Below are 22285 nucleotides of genomic sequence, written 5' to 3'. Positions count from 1 at the left end.
AATCAAGTCACCCCTCACTCTTCTAAACTCCAGTGGAAACAAGCCCCGCCTTTCCAATCTATCCTCATAAGACAATCCACTCATTCCAGGTATCAATCCAGTAAACCTCCTTTGAATTGCCTCAAATACATTCACATCCTTTCTCCATTCGTAATCTATATTTTAGCAGTATGACTAAACCTGTATTTGATTTATAGTATATATTTACTCCTGTTATTGGAGAGACTACTGCATTTGCAAATTAATTGCACTACCAAATGCGCAGTATGTTTCGTACAAAATAATTATATAAGCAGCTAAGCGATGAGTGTTCAATTTTTTTAATGTACAATGCAGATTATCTTGAATAAACATGCAAGATTTATGGCAAAATGCTTTGATCTGACTTAGTAACTTGCCAGTTTGCTAAATAATGTATATTAGTTTTATTAAATATAAGGCGTTGGATGGTAAATTATTAATTTTACATCAAAAACATGGCATGAAAATACGTTAAACCATTTTATTATACAAAGACCTTGTGGCTCACCCATTCTTTAATTATGCTACATTAATGCAAACTATTAGATTGGACATGTGCCAGAATGTCCAAAAATATGTGCAAGTGGACTTTTATTTCAAGAGAGGTAAAGCCTTGGCTCTGTGGATTAAGTGAAAATAAATTACCATGTTACATAAGTTATGAAGAAGAAAATACCATTCAACCCACTCACTTCACCTCATCAGATCTGCATTGGCCATTTCCTATGACCTTTGCATCAAGCCTATTTTCTTTGACTGGCTAGTCGTGAGGAATGTTAGCTTTAAATTGAATAGAATACATTTCTCTAAATGGCAATCATTTCACGGATGAAAGAACAAGGAACGGTATAGCAAAGGAACAGTCCCTTCAGCACCCCCCCCCAAGTTTGCGCCAATACATGATGCCCTTTCTAAACTAAAGACCTTTTTCCTCTACACGATCTGTAGCCCTCTATTTTCCTGTCAAGATGCCTCTTATATGTTGCTGTTGTAGCTGCTTCTACCACTTCCTTTGGCAGTGCATTCAAAGCACCTACCGCCCTCTGTATAAAAAACTTCCCTCTCACATCTCCTTTAAACTTTCCTCCTTTTATCTTAAATCTATGTTCCCTAGTAATTGGCATTTCTACCTGGGAAGAATACATCGACTATCTATTCTAAAGGCAATTAAGTTTGAATTTAGCTTATGTTGATTCTAACTGATCATTTTGCATCTTGATACTGTTAAAATTGGAGAATTTGGGCCAAGTAGATATGATTTAAAATAAGAGGGTGGCCCATTGGCACGGTGGTTAGTATTGCTACCTCTCAGTGTCAGGGACCCGGGATCAATTCCCGGCTTGGGTACTGTCGTCTATGCGGATTCTGCATGTTCTCCTCGTATCAGCGTAGGTTTTCTCCAGGAGCTCCGATTTCCTCCCACAGTCCGAAAGACATGCTGGTTGGGTGTGTTGGCCATGCTAAACTCTCCCTCAGTGTACCTGAACGGGCACTGGAATGTGGCGACTAGGGGATTTTCACAGAAACATTTGCAGTATTAATGTAACCCTACTTGTGACACTAATAAATAAATTTAAGAGATTAAGAGAGGGACAAAGAAAGTAAGAAGGGAGGGTAAGGAATTTTCTTTTGAGAAGCTGTTAGATAAACATCAGCCTTTTTTAGATGTCTTTTTAATATCAAAAGATCTTAATCAACATCCATTGTCTTTAGTAAGTAGGGATAATCTGACAAGAGATTGCAATTTCCTTCTCATTGAATTCCTCTCCTCAATTATCTTCTCATGTTGTCCTGGTTCACGCAATGCAGGCATCACAATAAAATGCTGCGCAAATAGTATTTCATTTAGCTATGGAGCAGCCGATTCTTGTTTGGACTGCCAGATGAAGCTCCAGCATTTTGCTTTGGATCGGTTTATTCTTCTTGGGGCCGGGTTTTCGTGAAGGAAGCAGGAAGCATCAGGCAGGAAAGTTCCCGACCGCATGAACCAATCTTAATGAGGCCCCAGCCTGCTGTTTTCTTTCCTCCCAGAGAGGAGGGGGCAGGATGGAGTCGGGTCTGCTACCTCCAGACAGAGTAGTGGAACAGGGGGATGGTGAGGCCACCAAACTAGAAGGTCTGTCTCCATTTACTGCGGCACCAACCCAGTTGTAATCTTGATTGTCACGCTCTCACCACCCACACATTTCCACCCATCTTCCATGATTACCCCCTTCTATGTACCCAATGCAATCTCCATATCCACCCTCTAAGTGTCCAGTGTGCAGAACCAGTGAGCCACTGGCAAGTCTGACAAATCTTTGAAATAATCCTGAAACAGACAACATAGCAAAAGCTTTGGGAAAAAAAAACTGACTGTGTATAACCTCTTAAAAGCGTAAAGTAACCGCAGACACGTCAATGCCAGAAGCTTTTATCCCATTATATGTTGTTTCTTTTATAAATAAACACACTGGCATTAGAAAAGAAAACATGTCAAAGGTGTTGGAAGTGAGAACCAAGCTTGCACTCCCCTCTGAATTTGTGTCAATGTTGCATGCTAAGTGTTTTAGGCACTCTTGAAAGTCAGCCAAGTTTTCATAAAGAGGCAACAAGGGAAAACAGTTTTCTGGCCAGCTGTTCAGCCTGTTTCTGTTGACTACATTGATTGATGGCCTTGTTATGAATGCTTGAGATCAGTGTAAAAAACTAATCATTTATGACTGACATGAGGAGTAAGCATTTCATTTGGAGTGCAGTGAATCTATACCCCAAAAGGCTTGTGGATGTTCCATCGTTGGATACATTTGACACTGGAATAGGCAGAATTTTGGTGACTCGGAGAATTGAAGGATATGAGGAGTAAGTGAGAAAGTGGAGTTGAAGCCCTAGATCAGCCATGATCATAGTGAAAGGCAAGACAGGCTTAACTAGCTGTACAGCCAGCTCCTGCTCCTACTTTTTGTGTTCTTGTGAAGGATGATTGGCAATGCAGCATAGAGCAGGAGCCTTCTGTCCTCTCTCAAGAGGACAGAATCATTCTTCCATCACTGCCCCTCTGTAGGTGACTTTGCTAGCAGATGTTATCCAACTGTCCCAGACTGTACAGTTGAAGCCAGGCCTCTTCGACTCTTGAGCTGCTGAAGGCCTTCCTCCAAGGCCATCTTCAGTCTCAGGAGAAACTGAGTTCATGTCTGTCTGAGTTTCCTGTAACTTAATGCTGAGTCCAGTGCAACTGGAAGAACACCTCCTCCTGATTAGGCATGTTACATCCCTCTGGACTCAATGTTGAGTTCAGAAGCATTGGACTGCGAACTTTCCTCTTCATCTTGATCCTCCCTTTTGTTTTCTGTTATTCAGTTCCCCTGGCTTGTCCCAACACCATCCTGCCCCTCCTCCACAAGGCCAGTGTCCCTTCTTGTTCAGTTTTGCTCCTACTGAAGACTGACCTTTGTTCTCCTATTAATACGTTCTAGCCATTGCCACTATTAACACTCTGCAGTGCCTATTGAAACGATCAACAGCCCCTTTGTCTCATGTCCATTACATCTTTGTCAATTACTCTTTAGCTCCTTCCCATCATTGACTTTCCATTCTGTCCATTTCCCTCTCCAACTGTATAATTCATTACATTTTTTAAAATTATTTATTCACGGGATGTGGGCATCGCTGGTGGAACTGGCATTTATTGACCACCCCTGACTCCCCTCCATTTTAGACATTTGAGGGTCAATCACATTGCTGTGGCTCTGGAGTCACGTATGGGCCAGACCAGGTAAGGATGGCAGATTTCCTTCCCTAAAGGATATTACTGAACCAGACAAAGTCTATTTAATATGCACGAAACAATACTTTTGACTATATACTCATAAAGGTAACACTATTAGGTCAAATCAAGTGGGCTAATTGACAATAGTTTCATGGTCATCATTAGACTTTTAATTCCAGAATTTTATTGAATTCAAATTTCACCATCTGCCATGGTGGGATTTGAACCTGGACCTCCAGTTCTTGCCGAGTCTCTAGATTACTAGTCCAGTGACAATACCACTATGCCACCACCTCCCCTATTATTTCTCTTTAGCTCTGAAGAAGGGTCATAGTGGAAATGTTAACTCTGTCACTCTCTCCACAGATGCTGCCAGGCCTATTGAGTTTTTATTGTTTGCTTCACCTGTTTTGTCCCCAGGAAAAGAGAATGAAAGATAGTTTGCTGTCCATGAATAGAGTGTCTCAGTGACCTCCCTTATGCAATAGTGGATGCCAAACTGTGAGATGTTGCAAATATCTCCCATCTGCAGCCCGGAAAGAAGCAAACGTGCTAAGGTTCATTGCCATGGTCACCTTCTCAGCCAATGGCCAGGCGGTTCTTTATCCTGCCATGACGTTGCTGTTGTGTCTGCAACAGGTGGCAGATTTCAGTGAGGATTCCCTTTACTGAAGGGCTGATAGCCATAGAGTAATACAGCACAGCAAAGGCCCTTCGGCCCATCGAATCTGCACCGACAATATCCACCATTCAAGGCGTGCTAATCCCATTTTCCTGCACTTGCCCCATATCCTTGAATGTTATCACATTTCAGGAGCTCATCCAAATATTTTTTAAAGGTTTGCAAGCTTTCCTGTCTCCATTACCTTCCCAGAGAGTGCATCCCAGATTTCCAATATACTCTGAGTGAATTTTTTTCTCAAATACCCTCTGAATCTCCTACTCCTTACCCTAACACTATGCCCCTTATGATTGACCTCAACCAAAGGGAACAGCTGCTCCCTACTCACTCTGTCCATATCCCTCATAATTTAATGCAGCTCAATCATATCCCCGCCTTAGCCTTCTTTGCTCTAAAGAAGACAGTCTAAGCTTATCCAGTTTCTCCATCTAGCTCAAATGCTCCATCCCTCACCACATCCTGATGAACCCCTCTCTATCCCCTTGGACCATCGTCTGTGATGTGTGATGTCTCACCCGTTGTTCGTCACTGAGACGCAGGTAGGCGAATTGCTTCTTTAACGTGCTAGACAGATATAGCCCTCTGGTAAGAGCCCTCCTCCCAGGGCGTGTGGTCTCTGCTCATTTTCCAAGTCATGTTGCACTCTAAGGGGAATGCCCACTTAGCAGCCATGACTGGGAGAAACTGGTTTCTGTAGGAGCCTTGGAGTCAGCAAAAGGTCCTTCAACACCTGAAACCACCAGTTCCTGCAACATTAAGCAACTGCAGAAAAAATCTAAATAACTGTAGAATCAAAGCTGTGGTCAGAAGAATTACATTAGGAAACCAGCAATAAGGATATGAGGATCCTTGTAAACAGTGCAGTTGGAGAGTCCTTCCTGCTGTTGAACAAGTATGCAGCTCTGCAAGGTTAAGAGGTGGCAGTATCTGGAGCATTGAACTCCAAGGTGGCATTGCTGGCATCGAAACAGCACTTCATGATTTATCTGTTCTTCATTCTTCTACCAGGTATTTATCATCATGAACACCCTCCCCAATATAACATCTGGTATAATTTTCACTAAACCTCACCACGGCTTCTTCAACAGCACCTTCCAAATCTGCAGCGTCCACCACAAAGACAAAGCCATCAATTTCCTCTCCAAGCCACACACGCCATCCCGACTTGGAACTGTTTGCTTTTGTTCATTCGTGGGTCATGGGCATGGCTGACTGGCCAGTATTTATTGCCCATTCTGAGTTGCGCTTGAAACTGAGTGGCTTGCTGGGCCATTTCAGAGGGCAGTTGAGAGTCAACCACATAGCTGTGGCTCTGGAGTCACATGTAGGCCAGATCAGGTAAGGACAGCAGATTTCCTTCCCTAAAGGACATTAGTGAACCAGATGGGTTTGTCCAACAATTGACAACGGTTTCATGGCCATCAGTAGATTCTTAATTCCACATATTTTTATTGAATTCAAATTCCACTAGCTGCCATGGCGGGATTCGAACCCAGAACATTAGTTGAGTTTCTTGGATTAATACTCCAGCAATAATACCATTGGGCCATGATACTTGGAACTGTATCACTGTTAAATCACTGTGACTGGGTCAACTCCCTTCCTAACAGCACTGGGGGTGTACCTATGCCACATGAACAGCAGCGGTTCAAAAAAGCAGCTTGGAAGAGAGGCGATGGTATTATCGCTAGACTATTAATCCAGAAACTCATCTAATGTTCTGGGGACCTGGGTTTGAATCCCACCATGACACATAGTGGAATTTGAATTCAGTGAAAAAAATCTGAAATTAAGAACCTTCTGATGACATGAAATCATTGTCAATTGTCAGAAAAACCCACCTGGTTCACTAATGTCCTTTAGGGAAGGAAATTTTCCATCCTTATTTGGTCTGGCCTACATGTGACTCCAGAGCCACAGCAATGTGGTTAACTCTGAGCTGTCCTTGGTCAACTAGGGATGGGCAATAAATGCTGGCTGACTAGCAACACCCATGTCCCACGAATGAATAAAACAAAACCTTCTCAGGGGCAATTAGGAATGTGCTGACCTAGCCAGCAGTACCCACACCCTGTGAGAGAATAAAAAAGAGATTGCATGTGTGATGTCATTCTGGAGCTTTGCAAACAGTTAATAAAAGAGCCTAATTTCTCATCCAAAATTTAAGAAGGTCCAAAATACGAGACAGAGCAAATGTACAAAATAAAGCCTTCTCAAATGATTAAGAGGTATTTCAGACGTAGTTCGTGGAAATAGGGTGCGTTGATTACTTCTGTTAACCTCAGGTAATACCCAGTTTGCAATAGGATGATGACAGAGAACTGAGTTGATGCGGCTGCTACACCAATCAATTGCCTAGCACCTACAGTACTCAGTGGGGCAATTACAAATCCATTCTCCAGCCCCAAATGTCTGGAAACCAACTGCCCCAGGGGATCAGCTCAGTGGAGGCAGCCTTTCCTGGGTGGATTTTGATTGATGACCCAGAGCGAAGCTGCAGTTCACCCCAGAGATTTTCTCGCTGCTTTCCTGGATTCTGGCCTCTCACGCTCTCTCTGGGATAAACGAAAGAAATATTGTCTCTGTATTATTTAATTCTACAGTCAGCAAAATGCTAGTGGTCCCCCTCAACTGCGTCTCAGTCTTGAATCCGCGATTGAACCTTGAGCTCTGACAGTGGGAAACAGGGCAGCTGTCAGGTTTAATTTGGAGTAGGAGCACAGTTCCTGTGGCATCAATGTTGTCCTGTGTATCACAAAACTGGCCATCAAGTCACGCAATCCACCAAAACCGATTTGACAGTTTAATATCTATTCAGACTGTAATCATTTCCAAAGCTAGGCAATGCTCATTTGTATCGGCTACTTCAAAACCATCCACTTCTTTTCCTTTGTGGTGTGAAAAGTATTTCATAGAATCCCTACAGCGCAGAAGGAGGCCATTCGGCCCATCGCATCTGCACCGACCACAATCCCACCCAAGCCCTATTCCCATAACCCCGTACATTTATCCTGCCAATCCCCCTGACACTAAGGTCAATTTTAACAGGGCCAATCAAACTAATCCGCTAATTTATGGCTCAAAATTTATTTTTGGTTAACCTGCAGAATTAACGGTGGCACAATGGTTAACATTACTGCCTCACAGAGCCAGGGCCCAGGGTTCGATTCCGGCCTCTGTGTGGAGTTTGCATGTTTTCCCTGTGTCTGCCTGGGTTCCCTCTGGGTGCTCCAGTTTCTTCCCACAGTCTAAAGATGTGTTGGTTAGGCGGATTAGCCAGGCTAAATTGCCCCTTAGCATCAGGCGGTCTAGCAGGGTAAAAACATGGAGGTTACAGGGATAGGGGCTGAGTGGGGTTGTTGTTGGTGCAGGCTTGATGGGCCAAATGGCGGCCTCCTGCACTATTTACATTCTACGACTTCTCTCTGATAATGGTATTAATAAGCAGCATCCAGAGGGGATTGGTGGGTTTGAAGGTGGAAGGGTTTGACAAATCCACCAGGGGGGACTGGCCCACCCCCAACCTCTCTCTAATCTTGTTTGGGGGGAGCAGTGGAGGCATCAGGTGGTTGTTCTACCCTATTGAAATCATTTAAGAGCCTCATGCCACCCACCCTGTCGCTTTTTGAGTTGCAGGTGGTGGGGAGGGGTGGGCCTACCTCAGACAGAAGGTCAGACACTTTTAGCTGCTTTGGCTGCTGTTGGATGAGGGATGCCTCTTTTGCAATTTTCCCAGCAGAGGCATTCCGCACCCCCCCGCCCCACCCCACCCTCACCCTTTCAGGTGCTGATTGCCTCACCTTGCCTTATCTCCTCACCCCTTCCGCCCTGCCACCCCTCCCCTGCCCTCTCAAACTCTGTCACTACCCCTAACCCTCCCACGGGGCCTGTCAGCCTGACCTCGTTGATATCCTAGACTTCCCATGAGTCTGGGCTCTATGTGTTCTGCCCGTTGGAGGACTTTCTTTGTAACTCTCCCAGGAGTGGCCAGCACACGAAACAGCCCCTGCTGCCACTACAAAGCTACTGGCTGGCCAACTGGCCAGCGAGTTTCCTCAGGCAGGCCTTCCTTCAAGGATAGGGGAAAGTCCAGCAGTGATCCCAATATTAAGTTGCTAAGGGCAGCCAACAATACCATGGGTGGACACAAGCCCTCGCCCCACCCATAACTTTTCAGTGGATGTTGGGTTGGGAACGCAATGCTCCATAAAATCCAGCTGAGTGGTTCCCACCAAAACTTTAGATAGTGACGTGGGAAGGGTGCAGTGCGAGGGAGCCTGTAGCATAGAGCTGCAAGATGCACTTGAGCCAATATTTACCAAAAAAATTCTCACTCTCGATCTATAGCATCAATTTCTTGATTCTTTAACACTGCAATGAACTTACTGCGAAAATCCCCTAGTTGCCAAACACCCGTGCTTGTTCGAATACATTGAGGGAGAATTTAGCATGGGCAATGCACCTAACCAACATGTCTTTTGGACTGTGGGAGGAAACCGGAAGAACACAGAGGGAGAATGTGCAGACTCCGCACAGACAGTGACCCAAGCTGGGAATTGAATCCCGGTCTCTGGTGCTGTGAGGCAGCAGCGCTAACCACAGTGCCACCGTGCCGTCACTCGTGTTTCTTGCTGTCTGAAAACGGGCTGCCCTCACTGTTCGGTAAAAGGAGAGTGGAAATTACTTTAAGTGAAATTGGGTTCTCCCAGATTTTCCTTCCTCTTTGAGCGATCTTCCGTTGTTTACACGGCAGGGCAAACAACCGAGGATGAGGTTTCCAGGGAATGAATTTCCCTAAGGACAGAGAGACCTTAAATCTGGCTTACCTGAAAGTAAAGTATAGCTGCACAGATGTCGCACTTTACCATCTGGCGTGTGCAAACCACAATAGCTTTGTGGCTTATCATGGGAAATAGGTACGCCAGAACAAAAAAAAAGCTCTTTGTTCCTTTTCCTTCAAACAACCTTGCCCTCCCCAAGCATTGCCTGTGGTTAAGTTATACCCAGTCGTGGAACTCGCTATAGGGATGAGAACTGATTGCAATAATCCTCAAAGCTAGCTTCCACTCGTTAGCCCCAGTGTCGTTACTACATCGGGAGAAACCCCTTAAATTACATATCTGGCACGGTATGGAAAAATGGTTCAATCTGTTGCTGTAAAATATCATCGTGACTTGCAGTTGAAGTGACGCCCAGGTAACGGCAATAATCCTCTTTCACCGGAACTTTTTATTCTGGATGAATTCAGCAAAGATGAAACTGCCTTCATTTCAGTTGACTTTAAAATTTATACAAACTGGAAGCACTTGATACCAAATCTGAAATACTTCTATCCAATAAACAACAAAGCACTTGCCATTCTGTTACTCTTGGGTTAGTGAATTCAGTTGGACAAAGGATTAGGAGCTCTTTAGTATTTGTGTATAATAGGCAGTGAATGCAGCCTATTTCACATTTCATATCATTGATTGAATTCTTGCATTTCCAGGCTGATTCCAGGGATGGCGGGACTGATGTGTGAGGAGAGATTGATATAGGTTTGCTGGAGTTCAGACGAATGAGGCAGGGATCTCACGCCTATAAAAGTCTAACAGGACTAGATAGGGGATAGATGCAGGGAGCATGTTCCCAATGGTGGTGGGGGAGTCAAAAACCAGAGGTCACAGTCTGGGGATTCGGGTAGACTGTTTAGGACGAAGATGAAGAGATATATCTTCACCCAAAGGGTGGTGAGCCTGTGGAATTCATTACCACAGGAAGTAGTTGATGCCAAAACATTGAATGTATTCAAGAGGCAGCTAGATATAGCACTTGGTTTGGTGGGGGGTGGGGGGGGGGATGGAATGGATCATGGGGAAAAAGCAAGATTAGGGTATTGGATGATCAGCCATGATCATAATGAATGGCGGAGCAAGCTCAAAAGGCAAAATGGTCTCCTCCTGCTCCTATCTTTTATGTTTCTGTGTTTCTATTTAAAATAATTCTGTACCAGCCATCACTTGCCATAATATGTCCTCCAAAGATGTCAAGGTATTCCACTCAAGATCATTTCATTTCTACTTCTAGCCAATAACTTCTGGTGTAATCCTCCTCAATTGTCAGAAGGATGTCCAGGACTTCCTGTTCAAGAGCATCCCCATGTTAAGAACACAGTCCAAAACCCTTTTGGATATTGAAGCCCCTTTTACCTTTTCCATTGAAATTGAAAGTAATCATTGTTTGGTTCAGTACAGAGCAAGTGAGGTAACACCTTGTCAAGCCTAAAATAAAGTCTTAAATACATCTCCGGATCTATGTATTGAATAGGAACACTGGGTGGGATTTTCCATGTCCCCATACGCACTCTGCCTGAAAAATATGAGCGATTCCAAATAATGCTGCAGAAACCTGTAGTTCCGATTGACAGCTCCAATTGCGCATGCGCAGAAGAGAAAAAAAAGAAAGAGGCTCCCTTTATCTGGCTGGATAATGCCTCCAACAGATATTGCCCCAATCCCACAACCTTACTGACTCCTTTATCCCCCCGCCCACTCGCCACCCAGATCGATCTACCCCAATCTCAGGCAGAGTGGCAGTGGAACCCCCCCACCCCACTGATCTCAAACAGAGAACCCTCAAACCCACCTCCCCCTCCTCCCCATTGCTCTCAAGCAGAAAGCCATCGGACTCTCAGCACCTACCTCCTCACTAACTGGAATGCCTGAATTGGACTTATATGGAGCATGTCCGTTTCGCGCCAAATCTGGACGGGCGAATGCGATGGTAAAGGGGGGAAGCGCCAGGCGTGCAGCCCATTGAATCAATTTAAATGCATGCAAATGCCTTTAAATGGCCATCGCGCCCTTTTTGGCGTGTGGTCCCGATTGTGGCCATTTTCGGGCCTGGATAAAGGCGGACCTGGCACGGAGACGGGCGCAGATCATGCTACTGGCTTCATACCTCTTTACTCAGAGGGTAGTAAGGTCGTGGAATGCCCTACCTGCAGCAGTTGTGGACTCGCCAACTTTGAGGGCATTCAAATGGTCAGTGGATAGGTACATGGATAACATTGGAATAGCTTAGGTTAGAGGGTCAATAGATTGGTTCCACTGGTCGGTGCGACATTGAGGGCCAAAGGGCCTGTACTGCGCTGTAATGTTCTATGTTCTATACCTGATTTTACCAAGTTTTTGCTCCCATAAACGGGCGCAACTTGATGGTAAAATCGGGGCCTATGTATTGTTTTTTTAAAGCCTTATTTTATACCTAGATGTAACCAGTTAGTGGTGAATGAGCTGTTTATATTCTCTGGTTGATGTGATGTTCAGTTCAATGGTTTTAAGTGTCAAAACTCGAAAAGGTTGTTCCAAATAATGATCCAGCTTATAAGCCTTCACTGAAGAGAGTGCCAATCCAGTTTAGGTCCAAATAAAAGGTTAAGACTCATTTGACCCTTGGAGCTTGCAAAATGTCCATAAGGAACAGACAGATTTTGAGATAACTCTCTTGACTCCTACACAATCTTTCAGGAAAAGATAAAACTGATTTCAGAATTAATGTGTAGAATGGAATATAGGTAGTAAAATCCTAGTCCTCATACATGACTTGGCATTTTCTGGAACATGTCCGTCAGTTGGATTTTTTCCCCTCGTTTTTCATTTTGGAAACATTTTGCACTGCTTACAGCGTGATGGCAAATGGGACGTCTGAAATCTGGTGAATGAAAGGGACCTTGACCCAATGAGATAAAGGAAAAAATAATAGAATGGTGGAGCAGGATATGTGATGAATTAAAGTCAAAACTGCCATGGGAAGAGGAATAAAGATGAGGAAAGAAAGATTAGAATAAATTCATAGAATCTCTACACTGCAGAAGGAGGCCAATCAGCCCCACCAGCTGCACTGACAACAATCCCACCCAAACCCTATCCCAGTGACCCCACCAATCCCCCTGACACTAAGGGGCAATTGGCATGGCTAATCAATCTAACCTGCACATCTTTGCACTGCGGGAGGAAACCAGAGCACCTGGAGGAAACCCATGCAGACGTGGAGAGAACGTGCAAACTCCACACAGACAATGACCCAAGGCTGGAATCGAACCCAGGTCTCTGGCTCTGTGAAGCAGCAATGCTAACCACAGTGCCACCGTGCTGCCCCAAATAAGAGGAAAGAAAAAAGGATAAATCAGAAAAAATGTTAAAAAAAAACTTAAAAAGCAAACAACATTTCAGTAGGACTGATACTCCACTAATTCAATAATTCCCTTCTGGGCCATACAAGCTTCATGGAGGAAGATAAATGTCAACATTAAACCCACAGCAAAAAAAATTAGGCCTTTTTAGCTGGCAGTTAATAGGCAATATAAAACAATTTCTTGAAACGCGTGTAGAGGTTGGGGATGCGCTGCCATTTTGCGAGGCTAGTGGTGGAGTGGTACCAATCATTATTCAGCTTTGTAATTCACGTGGTGTGACTCGCTTGCAACAAGCTGGCAGGCTGAATGGCCTCCAGTCTTGTAAACATTCTATGATCCTGTATACGTGTTAATAAGGCCCTTGCACATTAATCTTGTCATTAATTAGGCAGCCTGTTCTGGCTCATTGTATTATTGAGTTTTCTCATGTATTTACACAATAACTTCCACACTTTCCGCTTTTTATCAATTGTAGGTGCTGGTGGCATTGATCCCTTTGTCACTGCTTCATTCCTTTCTTCAGAGGCAAAGGAAGATCCCGCCCCTTTATCACAAAATGTCATTTTAGTCAGGCTTCTTTGTGTAACATTTATAACAGCTCACAAAATTACAACAGATTAATTAATAACATCAATTGAGCTACTAAGGTGAATCTAATTAACTGGTCTAGCTGCAGATTCCTTATATTCATTCGGTATCAAGTTCAAACTCACATATGACCATGGGCAGCATGGTGGCACAGTGGTTAGCACTGCTGCCTCAGAGTGCCAGGGAGCTGGGTTCGATTCCTGGCTTGAGTCAGTATCAGTGCAAAGTTTGCACATTCCTCCTGTGTCTGCGTGGGTTTTTTTTCAGGCGCTCTAGTTTCCCCCCGCAGTCTGAAAAATGTGCTGGTTAAGTGCATTGGCCGTGCTAAATTCAGTAAAAAGTCTGACAACACCAGGTTTTAGCCCAACCGATTTATTTGGTAGTAAACTCACAAGCTTTCGGGTTAGTCCCTTCGTCAGGTGAATGGAGAGTCCTGGCCTCAGACAGAGCTTATAAAGCACAGACAGTTTAGAGATTACTGATTAGAATGCGAATCTTTACACCTGAGGCCAGGACTCTCCGTTCACCTGACAAAGGGACTAACCCGAAAGCTTGTGAGTTTACTATCAAATAAATCGGTTGGACTAAAACCTGGTGTTGTCAGACTTTTTACTGTGTTTACCCCAGTCCAATGCCGGCGTATCCACATCGTGCTAAATTCGCCAGTGCACCCAAAGAGGCGCCAGAGTGTGGCAACCAGGGGATTTTTACAGTAACTTCATTGCAGTAAGCCTACTCGTGATTAATAAATACATAAATAAAATGGGCTGGATTTAATGCTTCCCCACAGGTAGAATGTTTAATCCGGCAGGCATAGTCTGCCATTACCTACCAGCCTGCCTCTGTGCCCACTGCAATTTTCAATTTTACCAGCGATGGAGGTGGCGCTGTTTGGCTCACCCACCAGTCAGTCAATTGAGGCCCTTAAGTATTGACAATCAGGGCCACATTCAGCTGCTGCTGCAAGCCATTAGCGGAATGGAGGCAAGAGGTCCCACCACAGTGCTCTACCAGGACTGGTGATGGGACAGGCGGAGGTGGGCTTCCTTAACAGGCCCTTTGCGTGCATTTGAGAGCCCACCCAAAGTGTTCCCCAGGCCAGGTTGCCCTCCCCTGCCCTGTGGCCTCTCCAAATTTGCCCTATCCTCCCCATTCTCAACTCCCTACCTCTCCTCCCCCATGCCGGGGCCTATTAATATGGCCTGAGCGAGAGTCCCCACCATTCAACAGCTCTGATCTTGTGTCGTATGCCTTCTTCTCATTCCAAGTACTGGAACGCCTCTGGCCTCTGACTGGCCAGTTGTGGTGGGAGTTTCTCAGCAGGTTGGAAATCCTGTTGCTGGTCCCCTACCCACCCCCCCAAACCTTGCCCCTGGTACCTCTCTATCTCCCCCTTTTACCTGGTTGCCTGGTTATAAATATCAGATCCTTTGTTTGCTTGAACTATGAGAGGTTTTCCATTGCTGCCTTTGGAAGCATCAGTGAAGGACAGAGGCAAAAATACAATTGTGGCAATGCTGAAGAGGAAATCAAGGGAGGAAAAGTGGAGCCAATTTTAATCTAACCCAGGGTTAGATAACTTGGCTTTACAACCAACATGATTGAAGCAATACTGGACAGAGAGCAGCGTTCCACTCATTGGGCCTCATTTTCATGAGTCAGTATGCAGAGTTGGGGAAATTCCTGACTCAGAAAAAAGTTTGCTGAATGGTCAGGATGCTAACTAGAGTTGGGGCCACAATCTTCAGTTGGAGTCAGCTAAAACAGCTGCCAACTGCCAAGATCGTCATGGACCCTCACCCTCACACACACAATGCCCTTGTCCATCTATACTATTGTATGCCACCTAATACCCCTCTACCCACTTTTCATGCCAACTTAATGCCAACTCATGACAAGCTATGACCCCATACTCACCTACATATCCTCTTATACCAGGTGCCAATTTTTTTGCCAACCCATGGCCCCACACCCAGCACCCTTTTAGTTATGCCATCCATGCCAATTCATTGAATATTCACCATAAGCAGACCTCAGCAGCCAAACTGTAATAAAGTAAAGTTTGATATGTCTACAATGGGCTCATTATACACTTTTAAACACGTTACATGGCAAAAACTCATTTGATACATTTAAATCATTTCAAGTGCTTAATCCTTTATAAAGACAATCATTTGTATCCCAAGACCAATATCGAAGAAAGTTGATCCATTCATAAACACTTGGAACTGTCAATCAAACAGTGGAAATAGAGGCACCTCACTGTGATAATGGAAGCAGTCAAGCAGCACTAATTCTATAATGATACTTCACAGACTTATGAGAACGAACATCCATTGAAATTGCAAGCACCGATTTTCTTTTTCAACACAATGAGTCACATCAGATTGCTTTTTTTCAACATTTATGGGGCAGAGGATTTAAATGACTTGACAGTTTGACAGTTCTACAGAGCATATACTTTTAGCAATAAATTGTTAACAATCCCAAAGGGGTAACTGAACCTTTTCAAAAAGGTGCATGATTATTTCAAAAAGCTTTCATTGGCTAAGACCTTTTTTTTGAGTGTTTAAAGTCTACAAGTCATATTTCAGGAACCTAAGTGACAAAAAAATTCTTCTGTATCAAAGCAGCTGGACTTTTAAATATGTTTTTACCTCTGTGACCCATAAATGTGCGAAATACCTTCCCCTGCTCTGATCACCCTACCTCCCTCCGACTTCCTGGTGAAAATGGTAGATGCTGAGTTTGAGACTGGGGAGAAGGGGTGGTGCGATCTTATCATTGCGCCCACTGGGGAGGCTCACAATCAGCCATGGGGCCCTGCGGTAGCGTGGGTTTAGGCCACGGAGGTCAGCTGAAAGCAGCAGAGGCTTTGTGAAGAGTCTCTCTGCTGCTCTCAGAACAGAGATCTGTACTTGTGCAATTGCACCTTCTGTTGCTGTCAGCTGGCTTTCTGGCAATTTAAGCCCCACCCACTCCCCCTGCAGGCAGAAAACTGATTTCAGGATTCTCTGATGGGATTGTGGTTGGCGAGGACCCAGTGGGCTGAATGGCATCCATTTCCACTGTAGGATGCTATGATTCTATGACCTTATGTGAAACAGGATTTAAAGTCTTAGTTCTGATGCTGTATGGAATCTTTGCTGAGACTTGGTATTTTTGGAATGCACTAGAATTGTTCCCATTAAAAACACATAAGATTTTTTTCTCAGACGTTCTTCCACTCTGAATAAATGATGTTTTGATTTCTTCATACTTTAATATTCATGCACAAAGAAAGAGCCTTGAAGGAATATACCATTGAGTGCATTGCTCAGGGGCCCGGATTATTTGCCCTGACATCCCTTTATTTTACTCCTCCATTTGTGTTTTTTTTTAATTATCCGGATGATGTTGATGTCATCCTTTTAATTTGCGTTCTTTAACCTACCACGTTGGCTATTCAACTTATTGGGTGAGATTCTTCGGCCTCCCAGCCACATGTTTCCCGTTGGCAGGAGGTGACACGTTGTTTGCTAGCAGCAGGATTCCCTGGTCCCACTGCTGTCAATGGGAATTCCCATTAATGTCACCCCACGCCAGTAGGGAACCCCCAGGCGGGGCACACTCCTGACGGGACTGGAAAATCCCACTCACATGAATGGCCAGAGAATTCCGGCCATTATCTTTCTCCCTGATGAATGTCACCAATATGGGAAGACTCTTGCTTTTGATTTGTTCCTTTTCGCCAGTTTTTTTTTATATATCTTTGCTAAATTTTAAGGTTGCAGAAATTATTCCTTTTAAGGTAATTGGAATTAGTGGCTTGTTGGGATTTTCTGATTTTTCACTGGGGTATGAATTCACTTCCTCCTCTTGCTCGGATGGTAAGAGGATAATTTTATCACAGCTGGGTCTAAGCAATTTTTGTAATTGACGTTTCTTGACTAGATTGCTTTATCTTCCAGATGCCTGAAATGCGCCGATGCTCCTTGTCAGAAGAGCTGCCCCACTAATCTGGACATAAAGTCATTTATCACCAGCATTGCAAACAAGGTAGGAAGTGACTTGTATTTAGGTCCATCTGTAAAGGATAAATGATGTGAAGTAGGGCTTACCAAAATTAAATCCCTGACACAAAGCTGCAACTAGTTCAGGAGGTTGGATTTCAGATGCCGTAGAATGGTAATGGGGTGGCCAACTCCAGGTCAAAGCCATTCATTTTACTCCTGTTACATTGAGGATTAAAAATTTTTGCTCATGTTCAGAATTCTCATTCACTTATAAACCTTGCGGCATTAAAGAATTTACTTCAGCCAGACGTGATGCCTTCATTTACATGAGAACGATGGATTGCATGTTGCATCACATTTATTTGTCCAAGCTGATACTGCATGTGAAATCGAGACTGCATTCAGCAAAATCCTCGATTCAGACTGTTCCAGTTTACAATGTGATTATGTATTCAGAAATCACTGACACAGTCTATATTAATGTAAGTAAAAAAAGCAAAATGTCCAGAGGACTATTTTTAAGGTATACTGTCACATCACCCACCCCCACAAATAATTTCATAAACTCAACATCTCACCTTGCAACCCACATAGCTCAAGCTATAATACAATAAGTGGCTCCACACCAAGCCTCTGTAAATACAATCATCTTGACCAGCCAAGAAAGATCAGAATAATCCAGTGAAGACACCCAGCAATATGGTGACACCCTTCAAGCAAGCCTAACCATCTTTTCCACACCAGGCTACACACATGCATTAGCACACCTACTGTACAACCACTTCTTTCAACCTCTCCACTTCCTTAATGATACCAGACTACCTCCCTGAGTCATACAAGCTCTTAACTTATGACTTAACTTTTTGTCTGGTGAATGCTTTCTGAAAAACAACACATTTACTGGTTCCCCTCTATCCGCTCTTGTTGGGGCGGCACGGTGGCACACTGGTTAGCATTGTTGCTTCACAGCATTAGGGACCTGGGTTCAAATCCAGCATTGGGTGACTGTCTGTGTGGAGTTTGCATGTTCTTCCCGTGTCTGCATGGGTTTCCTTCAGGTGCTCCAGTTTCTTCCTACAGTCTAAAGTTGTATGGGTTTGATTGTTTAGCCATGCTAAATTAACCCTTAGTGCCAGGTGGACTAGCAGGGTGAATACATGGAGTTACAGGAATAGGGCCTGGTTGGGATTGTTGTTGGTGCAAACTCAGTGGGCTGAATGGCCTCTTTCTGCACTTTAGGGATTCTATGATCTGTTCTATGATCTATGATACTTCCTGAAAAATCTCTAATAAATTAGTCAGACACGATTTCCATTTCCTGAAACATGGGGGAGCGATGTCATTGCTGTCACTGAGTCATAGTTGAGAGAGGGGCAGCTCAATATTCCAGGATGTAGGATCTTCAGGCAGGATGGGGAAGAAGGTAAAAGGGATGTCAGGTAGAAAGGATGTCGCAATTTTAATCAGGGAAGCAATTACAGCAGTAAGGAGGGACGGCATCTTAGAATGCTCTTCAAATGAAGTCACATGGATAGAAGTTAGAAGCCAAAAAGGAGCAATCCATTCATCAGCTCATGTTCAAAGAATGAAATTTCCTCTCATTAAATTCTGGGATGCACTCTCTGAATTTTGAGCAGACGCCGCCATTCCTGCAGACCGGCTCAAAATCATCGCAATGTCTTCTTCCAGATAAACATTTCCATCAGAGAGCACCAGTCACAGAAACAGAAAACGCTGGAAAATCTCAGCCGTACTTACAGAATGTGTGCGGAGAGAATAGAGCCAACATTTCGAGTCTGGATGACCCTTCATCAGAGAATACCAGTCTTCAACTTTGCAGCATAAATAAGTTCTCTTTATTGCAATCTTTGAGATATATTTACTATGCTGGGGCATTACTTTATTTAATCTCAGGTTTTCCTTGCACAATATATTCTAAAGCACCTGGCCTACTTTCAATGCTTTTGTTGGCATCTGTTGTAATGATTTTAATCAGGCAATTGAGGTTAGCCTGTTTGAATATGAACTCCCTGATTTAGGGCCAAATTGATAGCCCAATCAGGGGGTGCCATGCTCTGTATTGAAACAGGAGTGTCAGTTCCTCTGGCACTCCGGATGTAGACTGCATGCCGAGAGCACTCTGTATAGTGTTGTTGGATCTTGTAGATAAAGGAACTTTGGTGAAGGGACTTCTTCTTCTGAGGACTTTTTACGCTGTGTTCAGCATTACCCAGATTTGTCAATTGACCACTGCCCCAGTATACTTCCCATATCTTGGGGTTCAGCTCTCTATCTTCAGACCTTTCTTAGTCAATCAAAAACACTCCCAGTTTAAGCAGTATGGTTCTTAATTTCTTTCTCCCAAGCCCTTCAACTGAATGTAAAATTTACAGATATATTAATGGGTCTATACTTCCATCACCTCGCAACTAAAGTTCATTGTTTAAACTTTACCATACAGTCTCATGCTCTTTGCTTTTCTAAAGACATATCCTTGGACTTCAGAAATTTAATATGGAATCTGACCTTTTCCTGCCTTGGAAAACTAACGTTGGTCCCTAACATTTACTTTCGTGTTTCCTTAGAGTGGTACGTGCATGTTTGCTTCTTTTGAAAAATAGAAAAGCACCTTGCCATCCAAATATTTTGGAGAAAAAAGTTCATAAGATGGCAATAAATGCACAGGATACTCAGGAGAATTAAAATATGATTTCATCCCGCAGCTGATCTAACATGTAACAACATTTTCATATATAAGGGAACTACCTACAGAGTGTACAAACTTTTAACATCTCCATTTCCCTACCGGATCGCAGTAGTTGCACCTCTGAAATATTTCTTGACTTAGGTGCTTTGGGGTGTTGTGAGAGCATGAGATTTGCACTATAAACATGGCTTCTTCCTTCTTAAACATGCACACATATTAAATTGGCCTATCCCAATCGTTCTATTGTCTGCTTGGAGAAAAACGTCAATTTCTTTTCATATTTAGTTATTTTTTTCTTTATTCCATCAAGGAATGTGGGTATCGCTGGCAAGGCCAGCATTTGTTGCCCATCCCTAATTACTCTTCAACTGAGTGGCTTGCTGGCTACTTCAGATGACAGTTAAGAGTCAACCACATTGCGGTGGGTCTGGAATCGCATGTAAACCAGACCAGGTAAGGATAGCAGATTTGCTTCCCTGAAGGATTTAGTGAACCAGATGGGATTTTATCATAATCCATGATAGCTGTCATGGTCACCATGACTGAGACTAGCCTTATATTCCAGATTCATTAATTGCCATGGTGAGATTTAAACCCTTGTCTTCGGAGCATTATCCTGGACTTCTGGATTATTAACCCAGTAACATCACCAATACACTCCTAATTTGTTTCCTCAAATTATCTTAAAGTTCTGATCAGTGACTAATTCAACTTCTCTATCCTGATAACAGGATGGCACTGTGGTTAGCACTGCTGTCTCACAGCGCCAGGGACTCAGGTTCAATTCCAGCCTCAGGTGACTGTGTGATGTTTGCACATTCACCCCATGGGTCTCCTCCCACAATCCAAAGATGTGCAGGTTAGCTTGATTGACCATCTGCATTGCCCCTTAGTGTCAGGGGAATTAGCAGGGATAATGAGGATAGGACCTGGGTAGGATTGTTGTTGGTGCAGGCTCTGTGGGCTGAATGGCCTCCTTCTGCAAGCAGAAACCTTTCCATAGTCTGCCCTTTGCCTGCTCCAATTTCTGTGGTGGGCGGGATGGTAAAATTCAGGCCTATGATTCTATGATGTAATGGCTTAAACAATTCTTTGCACTGCAATTTTTTTGGCAAGGCTTATTCCTATGCTGGTAATGTTTTCATTAAACATCTCTCTTTGTGTTAAACATCGTTAACAATTAGCTGATTAATATCTCCATTTGGATCACTTATTTATGAGAAACTAGTTTTATTTTTGTACATTTTGCTGAAGCTCCTGTTTGTATTAATTTAATAGAACTACTATGGAGCTGCCAGAACCATTTTGTCTGACAACCCCCTCGGTCTTACTTGTGGGATGGTTTGCCCAACCTCGGACCTGTGTGTAGGAGGATGCAATTTGCACGCGTCGGAAGAAGGAGCGATTAACATAGGCGGATTGCAACAGTTTGCCACAGAGGTATTTCAATATTACATATGCTGGCATTCAGCGAACTTTTACAAACTTGCGTTGCTATCAGTTTATGTTCTCATTAGTTAAGAATCACGTTTGTGCAAGTAGCTGATTGTTTCACAGAACTGTGGCAGTGATTTTAACACAATAAAAGGTTTTGAACATTTTATGACATATTTGTTACAGGGATTTTGATCTAACGGTACTGAATGTTTACTGTATGACGCATTGTTTATTTTAAAGAGTTCATTGCAGGAATTGTTTGCTCACAAACATTCCATGCCATTCATAAAAAAAAGTCCATGTGATAAGTGCAGGAGCTGCTATTCACGTGCTACAAAGAAAAGTACAGCACAGAAACAGGCCCTTTGGCCCTCCAAGCTTGTGCCAATCATGATCCTCTAACTAAACTACAAAAACAACCTTCTGCCCTTACTCGATCCATATCCCTCCATTCTGTCCCTACTCCTGTACCCATCCAGATGCCTCTTAAATGTTGCCAATGTGCCTGCTTCCATCACCTCTTCTGGCAGCACCTTCTAGGCATCCACCACTCCCTCTACATGAAAAACCTCCCCTGCACATCGTTCTTAAACTTTCTCCCTCTCACCTTGAACCTGTGCCTCCTTGTAATTGGCACTTCCACCCTAGGCAAAAAAACCTCTGACTATCCATCCTATCCATGCCTCTCATAAATTTGTAGACCCCTGTCGTGTCTCCACTCAGCCGTCATCTTTCCAGCGAAAACAATCCTAGTTTATTCAACCTCTCCTCGTAGCCAACACCCTCAAGATCAGGCAACCTCCTGATGAACCTTCTTTGCACTCTCTCCAAAGCTTCCACATCCTTTTGATAGTGTGGTGACCAGAACTGCATGCAATACTCCAAGTGCATTTCTTTATTGATTCTTAATAATTTGTAAGTGACTTTATGA

The 22285-nt window shown here is 43.7% G+C and overlaps 1 protein-coding gene across 1 annotated transcript in view; it reads left to right on the top strand.

The window, feature by feature from the left end:
* The window catches only part of LOC145347633 (dihydropyrimidine dehydrogenase [NADP(+)]-like), a 710299-nt gene that overhangs the window by 264317 nt on the left and 423697 nt on the right, over positions 1-22285 (top strand). Inside the window, exons 4-5 of the mRNA XM_080195279.1 lie at positions 17166-17253; positions 21196-21357. Coding sequence (XP_080051405.1) covers positions 17166-17253; positions 21196-21357 — 250 coding nt within the window. The remainder of the gene's footprint in view (positions 1-17165; positions 17254-21195; positions 21358-22285) is intronic.

Source organism: Carcharhinus amblyrhynchos, chromosome 9 (assembly GCF_965287045.1).
Source record: "Carcharhinus amblyrhynchos chromosome 9, sCarAmb.v2.hapA, whole genome shotgun sequence".
NCBI classification, from domain to species: Eukaryota; Metazoa; Chordata; class Chondrichthyes; order Carcharhiniformes; family Carcharhinidae; genus Carcharhinus; species Carcharhinus amblyrhynchos.
This window is presented reverse-complemented; position numbering and strand designations above follow the sequence as displayed.